The sequence below is a fragment of the Vanessa tameamea genome, chromosome 6, assembly GCF_037043105.1.
Source record: "Vanessa tameamea isolate UH-Manoa-2023 chromosome 6, ilVanTame1 primary haplotype, whole genome shotgun sequence".
Taxonomy (NCBI): domain Eukaryota; kingdom Metazoa; phylum Arthropoda; class Insecta; order Lepidoptera; family Nymphalidae; genus Vanessa; species Vanessa tameamea.
Genome location: NC_087314.1, coordinates 11067922 through 11080005, shown reverse-complemented (window position 1 = coordinate 11080005; position 12084 = coordinate 11067922). Strand labels below are relative to the sequence as shown.

At 31.4% G+C, this 12084-nt stretch overlaps 1 protein-coding gene across 2 annotated transcripts in view; it reads left to right on the top strand.

Moving 5' to 3' along the window:
* Positions 1-12084, top strand: part of LOC113396347 (facilitated trehalose transporter Tret1-like) — a 35353-nt gene that overhangs the window by 21780 nt on the left and 1489 nt on the right. For both annotated transcript variants that reach the window (XM_064215121.1, XM_026634246.2), the window contains 5 exons: positions 770-909; positions 9347-9579; positions 10683-10824; positions 11262-11388; positions 11708-11898. In XM_064215121.1, coding sequence (XP_064071191.1) covers positions 770-909; positions 9347-9579; positions 10683-10824; positions 11262-11388; positions 11708-11898 — 833 coding nt within the window. The remainder of the gene's footprint in view (positions 1-769; positions 910-9346; positions 9580-10682; positions 10825-11261; positions 11389-11707; positions 11899-12084) is intronic.

The window sequence follows — 12084 nt, the reverse complement described above, 5'->3', positions numbered from 1 at the left end:
AGAATAATCTGATAAAATTTTAAAGAACACATGTAGATTTTCTCACAATGTTTCCTATACCGCCGAACACAGGCTGAATTATTAACTTTGGTACAGTCAGCGTCAAATAATTAAAGACGCTCAGGGTATTCAAATAAGTAGACGCAACCAGAAAGTCAATAATATCGGTACAAACAAAGTTTCCTTATTATTATCAACAATATACTCGCTCAAAAATCGAGACGTTTAAAATGTCATATAGATCGTTTCAGTCAAACCGCCATAAATACGTATTTTTGAACACTTAGAATGCTTGGATACCAATGGCGAGATGACTGTAACCATATACTGAAACGATTTCAGTCAAACCGCCATAAATATGACTATATGACATTTTAAGCGTCTCGACCTTTTGAGCGACTATATTGTTGACAACAATAAGGAAACTTTGTTTGTACCGATATTATTGACTTTTTGGTTCCGTCTATAAATTTTAATACCCTGAGCGTCTCTAATTATTTGACGCTGACTGTACCTTACGGAGCATGAAAATTCTGTGATAGTTACCTGTATTTAAATCGACAATCTTCGGTTAAGGTTTGTATTGCTCATAAATATTAAGCATATTATCTTTCTTAACTTTATAAATGCACAAGCCAATAGAAGTTCAAGCTTTCGAATTTTTGTACATATGTAGGAAAATTTATTGTCGAAAAAGATAGGCGACGGGTGAATGTCGGGCGTCCGCTTCATGACGATACTTTGTATATGAATTTGATTTTTTCCACAGGCAGGTTACTCATAGGTTTTGGATCTGGTATGGTGGGCGCTCCAGCGAGAGTGTATACCTGTGAAGTTTCCCAACCGCATTTGAGAGGGATGCTTGGAGCCTTGGCCTCTGTAGGAGTTTCTACAGGAGTTTTGATACAAGTACGTACTTGACTTTGAAAAGTATCAAAATCTTAGTTACCGATTTATTCATATTTGCGTGTGTGTGTTTTATATCAGTTTTATTAATAATTCAAATACTATAGTTTTCGGCATCGACTTTTGTTGTTTTTTTTTTATAAAAGTTTTTTTTTTAATTTCCATAAATTTAACTTAACTTTAATACATAGAATTGAAATCCGATAGCAAATTTCTAGCATTTTTTATTTATTATGCAACTTGGCAGACATTCTACTTTCATGCACATAAATAGCAAATAGACTTCAATTTACGTCTCGCTAGTGTATCGATGGCAGTCTAATTTGAGAAATGCAGATTGCATTACCAATGTTTATTCATAGATCACTTAATTACATAATATTACATTCGGATACAGACGGACGTAGTCTCCGCCGTCGCATCCTAGTGCGAGGTATTTCGACAATCACACTTGCAGTGGAGCGAAATCTGGAATAATCTCGAACGAATAAATATCAGCAACTAACGTGCGATATTGACTACAATTATATCATGTTTAAAAGATACAATATTTCACGTTTGCATCGAGCATCGAATGTCGAATTTGTTTCTAAGGGAATATATTTGCTGTTTTATTGTAGATTCTAGAGATCTCTATCGCACGTATTCATTTGAAAAATATAGCAAGTCATGCGTAAGAATTTGCGGATTCGTAGATTTCTTTGCAATTACAGTATGAATTGATCATAAATCCGATAGTGCTTATTCAACATAAGTAGCATGAGACTGTCAATGTGCTACCAATAAAAATATTGATATTGAGAAGGTGAATAACTGATAAGGTAACAACCCTGTGGCTTGCACGAAACCTTCGTATCAGTAAAATAAATATATTGTAATAATAGTAATAAAAAAACTTTTTTTAAAATATAATCTTCATTTGATCATACAGAAATTCTCTCTGCGAGCCAAGTGTCAAAATAATAAATTATTTAATTAATGATAAATGATTACTATAGATATTAATTGTATTGTTAGTCTTCATTGATAATTTTTCATCTATCTGTTAATTGCGTAATAATTTATAGACAACTCTATTAAACATTATGTTTGTATAAATATAAATTATTTGTAAGCACTTGATTTGTAATCTCGTTTTACAAGGAACTATACTAGCGGCAAGATACGATGGCCGTTTTGACACATTAAAAAAGTGATGTGAAATGTAAATTTATTATCGATATAATATATTCAAATCTTTGTTTTTTTGCAAGTAATTTAATTCAAGTTTTTGTTGCAACTAGTATCTGATTAAAAAGGTTTAATAAAAAAAATATAAAATAAGTTTAAGTAATATATTCGAACGAAATCAATTTAAATCAAAAATTGGATTTAGAATGAATAACTTTATAAACACATTACATACAAGAAATAAATTGATACAAAAAAAGAAACCAAAAACACTAGTGGCTATATTTAATCGGAGTCGTCCATACTGCTGCTTTCACTCTCACTGCTATCGTCACTCATATAAATCTAATATAATATAATATAAATCTAATGACCGGAAATCCCCTATCGTCTTTCCCATGTAATGATGTAGGTACGTTCTGTTGCCTGTTCTGAATACTAATATTATTTCTATTATCATTTTCTACAATAAACATATATAAATAAAATAAAATAAAATAAATAATTTATAAAATAGATAAAATATTTACTGTCAACACAAATATAACACCGACTACGAGGTCGAGTGTGAGAGTGTGACGTAAACGTTTACGCAAAAAAATAAATAAAAAAGTTATCTTCGCGGTACCCTAATATTTGTAGTTTAGAAATCACATTCGATAAATTTTATGACTAACTGCATGTCACTATTGACAATAAAGAACAACAATTTGCTCCTTTGATGTAATTATTTATTAAATACGAAACTTCATGAGCGGGCAAACGTCAAAACGGCCATCATAGCGTGCCGCTACTATAATTAATTAAATATTAAATAATATATTTTTATCGGTTCTAGAGCTTTGTTTAGCTTTGTCTGAATGGTAACCGTTCTCAACAGCGTAAGGTAAAGATAGAGTTGGAGATATAGAGTTAGTAAAGATTTTTTTTTTTTAGGATTTTTTTTTTAATTATACTTAATTACATAATGAATATTTGATTCTTTTTTTTAATATTGCTAGAATTACAACCTCTTATTTGCTATTTATCTAAAAGCTTAATTTTATTTGAACGTAATACGACCAATTCGTTTTTGTTTATGTATCTATGGTAAAATGATATAGGTTCCATTCTTTGCCTTCATTTCTTTTATTAAAAATGTCCACATCTATACTAATATATAAAGCGGAAGAGTTTGTTTGTTTGTTTGTTTAAACGCGCTAATCTCAGGAACTACTGGTCCGATTTGAAAAATTCTTTTTTTGTTGAATAGTCCAATTATAGAGGAAGGCTTTAGGCTATATAACATTACGCTGCGACCAATAGGAGCGCAGCGACAGTGAGAAATGTTGCAAAAACGGGGAAAATTATTCACATTTATGGACTTTCGATGCGTGCGCAGCATAAACGTTTTAAGTTACTCAAAAAATGTGTATGACAGATATATTCCTCTTTTAATAATAAAAAAAAAGTCCGTGACACTATATGTCTATTTGTTAAGAGTGTGCTAGCAGGCGGGGCGCGGCGGCGGCTGAGGGGGAGGCGGGTCAGCCCCGCCGCCGCGCTCGCCACTCTCACCCGCGGGTGTAGTTCTGCGAAGTAGCAATGCACATAACGACTTAAAAAAATTAACATTCTTAATAGTTAAATTATTTATCAAAATTAGGTTTTGTTATCAGCTTATTTGCTCATTATTTTTTATCGTTTAAAATCGGTTACATTTAAATCATAATCTGCTGTAGTTTTAACTTACGATATAAGATAAAATTTCAATGAACATTCCTTCGTACTTTGCAAGTAAACAATTCAAACGTTTCACGGTATAAATAAGGTATAAAAATTACATTACACACGTAAAAAAGTTCAAAATGGCGAGCGATACTTTCACCGATGCAGATTAATCATCACTGAGAAAATAAATTATGCAAATAAGCAAATAGGTGAATATCGTTTAAAATGACTACACAAATAAATTAGTAGTTCAATATTTCAAGTAATTTCTATTACGTTCAAGCATATTCAACACGGTTGTACTATAATCACCTTATGAAATAATAACACCAAAGGAGAAACAATCTAAACTTCTTATTGTTCGGTTTGTTTATCTTATTACGTTTAAGTTAATATTGTTTGTTTTCAACCGACTTCAAAAAAGAGGAGGTTATCAATTCGTCTGTATTTTTTTTTTTTATATGTCTGTTACCTCATAACTTTTCACTGGATTTTGATATTTTTTTTTTGTTTGAAAGGTAGTGCTTCCCGTGGGGCCCCATTTTTATTTTATCCTGTTACGATGATGGTATCCCTATGAAAACGATATAAGTCTTAAATGTGCATTATGTATGTGCGCGATAAATAGGTGAATAACTCAAAATTGTGCCAACCAATTTTAATGATTCTTTTTTTATTATAAAGGTATTGAAGTATATTCAAGGGTACTATGGTGAAAGTTTGGTAAGGTTCTGAGCATAGGATCCTTGACAAAGTAACGGTACGGAAGGGAACGGAACAATTCTAAGGAGCACGTTAGCGATACTCGGCCGAATCTTTTAGAAACAAAAATTTTGACAAAAAAAAACCGACTTCAAAAGAGAAAAAAAGTAATATGCTCTAAAAAGTAAAAAATAATTGCTTATTATTCTACAACTTAATAATCAAGTAACTTATTCTACTTACCAATATGTAGGTACGTTCTGTGTTTCCACGCAAGGAGATAAGTATGTACCTACCCACTTTAAATCTGACTTAACACAAACCTATGAATAACAAACAATGATCACAATATTTTTTAGATTTATACTATGTAAAATGAAATTAAAAATATTTAGACTATTTAAAAGTCAGCAAAGTTATTACGATAATATATTATAGTTAAAATTATTGTTATTTTTGGAGGCGGTGTCAGCCAAGGTAGGTTTGTAAATATATGATATACTCCAAATTTGTAAATCTGGTCTATCGATAAATACACTTCTTCTTGATGTTTTTTTAAACCCTATACGTACATAGTGGTCCTATATAATGACAGAAAATTGGAATCAAAATTGAGTGTTTAAGCAAACGTGTCTACCGTCAGGTATTACAATTCATGAACTTTTCTCCTAATCCAAGACAAATAAAAGTCTTTCAGATTTACTATTACATTTCCTGTTGAACGTTTTGTTTGTTTTGGCAGAGTATGAATTTTGTTTGTGATTTATTTATTTACAATTGACTTTTTCTTTTGTCTTACATCCAGATGTCGATACACCTGCATCGAATTGTTAACAAAAAAAATATTCGCAATCGTACACTATTGTACAATATTTCTTTTATGTTTAAGAAAAGGGTTGTCATAATTGACCGTATAACAATAAGCAATAAAAACACAGATGTTGGTAATTTATTTAGACAAACTTTACCGGTAATTTTAAGAGGAACTAGAGCAGACATTGTAAGGTCTTGCCTTAAAAGTTCACCGTTATGGAAATTTGTCCATACCTTAAAACTATCTACGAATATGAGAGCACATTTGGGGGGAGGAAGTACAAATTTTCTTTCAAAGTTACTTTTAATAGGAGATGGAAAAGTACCTCATTCTGAAAATAAAATTGAAATTGATCGCGATTTAGGAGAAAAAGTGACTAGCATAGAGGATTTAATATCAAAAGTTTACCCTAATATCGTCGAAATAGAAAATAAAGATTACCAATGGATGTGTCAAAGGGCAATATTGGCGGCGAGAAATAGTAGCGTTGACGAAATTAACGACCTAATTTTAACCAAACTTCCAGGCGATATAACTACCTACACATCTATTGATAATGTAATGGATCAAGAAGATGCTGTCCATTACCCACAAGAGTTTCTCAATTCTTTAAACCCGAGCGGCCTTCCACCACATTCCCTGAAGTTAAAAATAGGTGCTGCGATAATTTTACTCAGAAATCTTAAACCACCAAATTTATGTAACGGGACCCGCCTTCAAGTAAAATTCCTTCGCAATAACGTGATCGTTGCAACAGTTTTGACTGGTCCGGCAGTTGGTCAAACAGTGCTTATACCTCGCATCCCAATGATTCCAAATGATTTACCTTTTAATTTTAAAAGAATTCAATTTCCCATTAAGTTATCTTTTGCCGTAACCATTAATAAATCACAGGGCCAAACATTTAAACACGTAGGAATCGATTTACGTCAAGACTGCTTTTCACACGGCCAACTATATGTCGCGTTGTCAAGATCGGGTTGCGGGCAAAATCAGTATGTTCTTCTACCACAAGAAAATAAAACTAAAAATATAATCTACGCTGAAGTACTGTAAAACATATTATTAAATCTTATTGACGATTATAATAACAAAAACCAACGTGAGCAATCAAACGATAATCATGATAGTGTTTCCGACAACTACGCGAACGAAGTCGCGGGCACAGCTAGTATTAAATAAGTACATAGGTGTTACACGAGTTAACCAGTACTACGACGTTCTTACGTTTCTATATCAACTAATATTACAATAGTCCAATTCTATTTAAGTGCAAATAGCAAAAGAATAGAATTGTCATGGTAATATATGGTATTTTGGTTAACAATATATAAATCATTCATTCAATATTGTTAGGTTACATTCCATAAGCATATCATTTACTGTATTTAATATTTCTCATTGTTGTTTAGTATAGTAAAATTTAAATGTGTGCGCATGGAATCTCTTAGTCTGTATGTTCGGTACACGGTACACGGTTTATTTGAAAAAATTGCTAATCATTATGTAATTTTTAGATATCGCAAAGTGCTTGTTATAAAGTTGAATCTATCGAATTTAAAAGTGAAATATTACAAACAAATATACTACTTAAGTAGGCAAGATAGACAACTACTTTTGAATCTTCAATTCGCCAATAGTTTTAGTAGATTTAAAGTAAATTTAAAGTAACAAATAATTTAATACTTTTACCCCGGTTTTTTAAACCGAGCTAATTAAATAATGTTGCATGACAATCAACGATTTCTAACTAGTATTTTATCACCTATAAAACCTTACTACTTACTAAGCAATATGTCTTTTTTATTAATATTTTTTTATCCTTAGGTTTTAATTTAACGTGCAATTAAATTTAATTAAATTAAAATAAGAAAAGTTAAATGTATTTATTTTATTATAGAAGCGAACATCTTGCAGGAAGGTTGAATTGACTTTTGAATTAAATAAAGTTTTTCTTTTCTTGGTCGTAAACTCGTAACGCGATACAAAGCATAATACGAACATGAAGGAGAGATTTGCTCGTAGGACATAAAAACAAGCTATCATAGGAAGTTTAATTCTGTTTTTAACATAAACATAATCGATCAAAATGATTTATGGACTATTAAATATATTTAAAACGTAATCCATTGAAAAAGTGACAGTCGGCAAATATTACGTCGTGTATACTGTATAACGGAAAGATTATGAATTATCATACATTGAAATTCTGTATAATAAGGCTTCAGTGGAATTTATATAATTATACACATGGCTTACAAGTTTTCGTATGATTTATTTATAACTATAATTATAATTTAAAATATGTTCAACAATATTGATTAGTTAATCATCACGTGTGATCGATTAATATAAATTACATAATATTTAATCCATAAGTACATATATAACACATAATTAAGTAGGTATAATAGTTTGAAATATATAAATAACTATGTTTTAGGAAAAATAAACAAATATTATTTATGTAAAAGTGATTTTGCTTGCACTGTTATCTGGAATAAAAAGGACATAGAGTACCTAAAACTATCTAGCTAAGCGTATCTAACAACCCTCTCTCATATGCAGACGAAGTCGTAAGTGATGCAGCAAAACATTTATAAATTGTTGAACCGCATTATCAATTATTGATTATTATTATAGTATTCTGAATTTTATAATAAAATACTTTTCCCGAGCGGCTCGAACTGCGTGTTTCGGTCATGTCTTTTTTGGGGTTCAAGCTTGCTTCGAATTTAATATTTCATTAATATCGGATCTGTTGTTTAACCGTAAAAGCGTAACAGATATAATTACTTTCGCTTTCATGATGTTAGTAAATATACGTTTTAATTTAAATACCATTTCAATATTTAGAATCCAATTTGTGAAGTTGATGTTAAAAATATTGTCATAGAAAATTAGACTAATGAATGCCCCGCCAGTGTCAATAGGCGCTTGTATACGGTCGCGGTAAACATTTCAAACATTGATAAACGGTAATTGAACGGCAAGCATGTTTATTCGTGTAAAATTAGAATCGTCAGCGATGCAAACAATAACTGCCGTGTACGGCGTTTACCCAACATTATTAGATAACTACACGACACGATACGACAGCGGAAGTATATAATAATGAGCCTTGGGATGCTTATGGTTGCAATTACTATCGTTTGCACTTTCTCTTGACTTTTAATACCTTTTCAAATTAAACAGGACTTAAAAAAATTCCTCGGTTAGCAACCTTTAACAATACACTTTGTTTGTCACTGTTGCAGTTTTTCCGATTTTTCACTATCAGAAAACATATTTGTTATGAGAATAAATAAAACTAAAGAGATTACAGCACGTACCATGCGATAGATCGAAAAAAAACACAAGAAATACTTGTTGAAGTTTTCTTACAAAAATGAATATCAAATCTACATTCCGGCATATGAAAATATTTGATAAAGAATATTATTTTGTCAATCAGTCGATTAATTACTCCTGCAATTTACTACAATTTTCTTTAAAATAACAATAAAAATATCTACAACTCAAGCACCAAGCATGAAATCAGCAACGAACAACCATAGATTGAACCACTTTTACTTTGTTTTAGGGCTTTGTGCTAGCCCTTCTTGGTTGTATGAAGCACCGCTAAATAGCAATGCTTCATACAATTGTGTTCAGGTTTGAAGTGTGAGTGAGCTAATCAGTGTAAAAACAAACGAAAGGGACATAACATCTTAAATCCCAATATGACGGATGGTGATGACCATTGAACTTTCACGTGCCTAATTTGTGTTTATAATTCATCTCGTGCTCGGCGGTGAAGGAAAACATCGTGAGGAAACCTTCTCCTCAAAGGGAGAGGAGGCCTTAGCTCAGCAGTGGGAATTTTACAGGCTGTTAATGTAAAAATGTCATGTTAATGATGAACATTCACTATTAGGTGGTACATTTGCCCGTCCCACCAATGCAATCTTTGGTTCTTATATACAATGATATTTAAACAAATACCTTGATTATTTTTAATTTATATTATATGCATATCGACTAAGGAACGAAATTTGATTCCAGTACGTGATAGGCAGTGTAACGTCCTGGAACATATTAGCGGGAGTGAGCGCGGTAATACCTATCGTATCTCTATTGGGAATGACACTGCTGCCAGAAACGCCGAACTATCTCTTAACTCAAGACAAGCCGGATAAAGCTGAAACGTCTCTCGCGAAACTAAGAGGCTCGACTTGCAACCTTCAGGATGAAATTCAGAAGATGAAATCCTTTAAGGAGAAGAATCACGTTGAACCGTAAGTAAACAGCTTTGTTTAAATAGCGTTTGTTTCGTAATAAACATACTTTTAAACTAAGAATAAATATATTATTATAGTAAATTACTAATGTTTTTTCATTCGCAATTATTTTGATTTTGGAAACGATACTTTGATCCAACATTATTCATTTCTATATAAAACTGACAAGAGATGCATTTTTTTACTTGTGCGTAATATAAAGTCCGTCATCTATTTTTCCGATCAGCTGTTGTATTATTCAAGTGTGTCTAGTCTAGTCTAGGAAGTAAGCCGTAATGTTTACTTCATGACGTCGATTCCTTAATACAATTTACATATTTGAAGTAAACAATACTTGTTATTGTTTTGTTTTTCCTAATACGTTTGCTTACCAAAGTGATTAACCGGCTTTACACCTGTCACGATAATTAGTTCACGACACGTTCATAGACAACGTCATGAAACATTTTCTTTTTAAATCATGGCTGGTTATGGTTTTTAAGATTATTCATAATATTCGTTATTAGGAGTTATATCTAGTAAAATTATGTCAAAAGTTAAAAACAAATTGTTCAAAAGTCTTGTTTAAAACTTTTATTTATATACAACTATTATATTTATATACATAGTTTCTAAGAATAATCTTGTATGTAAAGAAGAATGTCTTTATATAATACTAGACATGTCTAGGGAAAAGATAAATCATTAAATTACATAGTAATGTTATTTATAGATAATGTCATTATAAAGTAGGTACGTATTTCAAGTATTAGATAAATATTAGGTACTTGCAATAATAAAGGATTTTTTTTTGTACGCCTGTCGGACTTAACACCTTTTTCTGTAAGAACACTCGTAAAATATAAAATCGTGAACTTTTAATGAATTAATAATATAAACTTGAATTATTACTGTCATTGAAGCACTTTCTGAGATTTTACCATTTTGTTCTGTGGTTAGTTTCGAGTTAGCTGGTGGTTTTTTGAAACCGTGAGATATAAATATTCTAGCTGACCGGCGATCAGTTTTTTTGTCAATATTGCTAAATTTTTTTCGAAATAAAATTATTATCCAACGATAATTATGTAAATGTTGACCTTCATATGTAAAACCTCTTTTAGATTAAAAACGCCAAAGGAAATATTGAAAGCGTTATTATCTCCGTCCACACTCAAGCCTTTTGGAATCCTCGCGCTGTATTTCTTCATCTACCAATGGTGTGGTGTCAACACTATCACGTTTTATGCCGTTGAAGTTTTCGAGGTTAGTAATATTTACACATCTACTGTTCTTGGAAACCATTTAGATTCTAGATATAGAAATTATAATGTGTATTAATTAGTTTATCGGAGAATGTTAGTTTTGAAAATTATATCATAAATGTGACCCAGACGTATTGTCTATTAAAAATCCGAGCAACAAACGCCAAATATATTGCCTCCATATCTATGTATGATTATGTATTTAGATGTGATTTGATATTTTTGATCTAAAAAGAACGTGAATATAGTTAAAGAATAATCGTGTAATCAATTAAAACCAACTGATAACACGAGTGCTGCTTTAAGTTAAATATTTTTTTACTTTAATCCTCATTTATCAGTTTAGTAATATTGCGAGAACATCATTCTATTTTTAATTGGCTGGCTTTAATTTATTTTTTACTATTGTTTGTCTAAAGTTTGACTCGCTCATTTTAGACATCCGGTGCAACCTTAGACAAATATTGGTTGACGATCTCGATGGGAATTCTCCGCGTCATATTCACCGTAGTCGGTTGTATCCTCTGCAGGCGATGTGGGAGACGACCGCTCACGTTTGTTTCTGGTAAATAAACTCAGTTAATCTGATCTTATATAAAATAAAAACACGTATATCAAACACGTGAAATCAATATTATTATTATGTAAATGTCAATTCAATATCATTTATAATAAATATTTATATAGATATCTTATTCCGATAAAAAAATACATTAAAAATTAAATTTTATGTATTTATTTTTAAGTCAATCCAATGATGGAATGAATTTGTTAAATGTATTGTGTAAGATCTATACAATAATTCCTTCTTCAATAATATCAACAAATTTCTATTTGCAAAGATTTTTCAATTGGATAAAAAAATATTTTCATTTTAATTTCAGCTTTCGGCTGCGGTAGTACAATGATAACGCTCTCAGTATACCTCTATTACGTTCAATACTGGAAGGATAACGACCTTCCACCACAAAACTCGTGGATCCCAGTCGCCAGCATCTACTGTTTCACTATATTCTGCACCCTGGGCTACCTCATCGTGCCCTGGATAATGATCGGTGAAGTCTATCCTACTCAGGTATTTATTATGAAAACTTATTATAAAATAAAAGTAAAGTAAGGGGCTATTAATGTCTCACTGCGGACTCAAGCTGCTCTCCTCTTGAGGAGAAGGCTTGGAGCTTATTCTATGACGCTGCTCCATTATGGGTTTTGGATATAGGTGTGGCAGAATTTCATCCGACGTATGTAGGTTTCATCACAA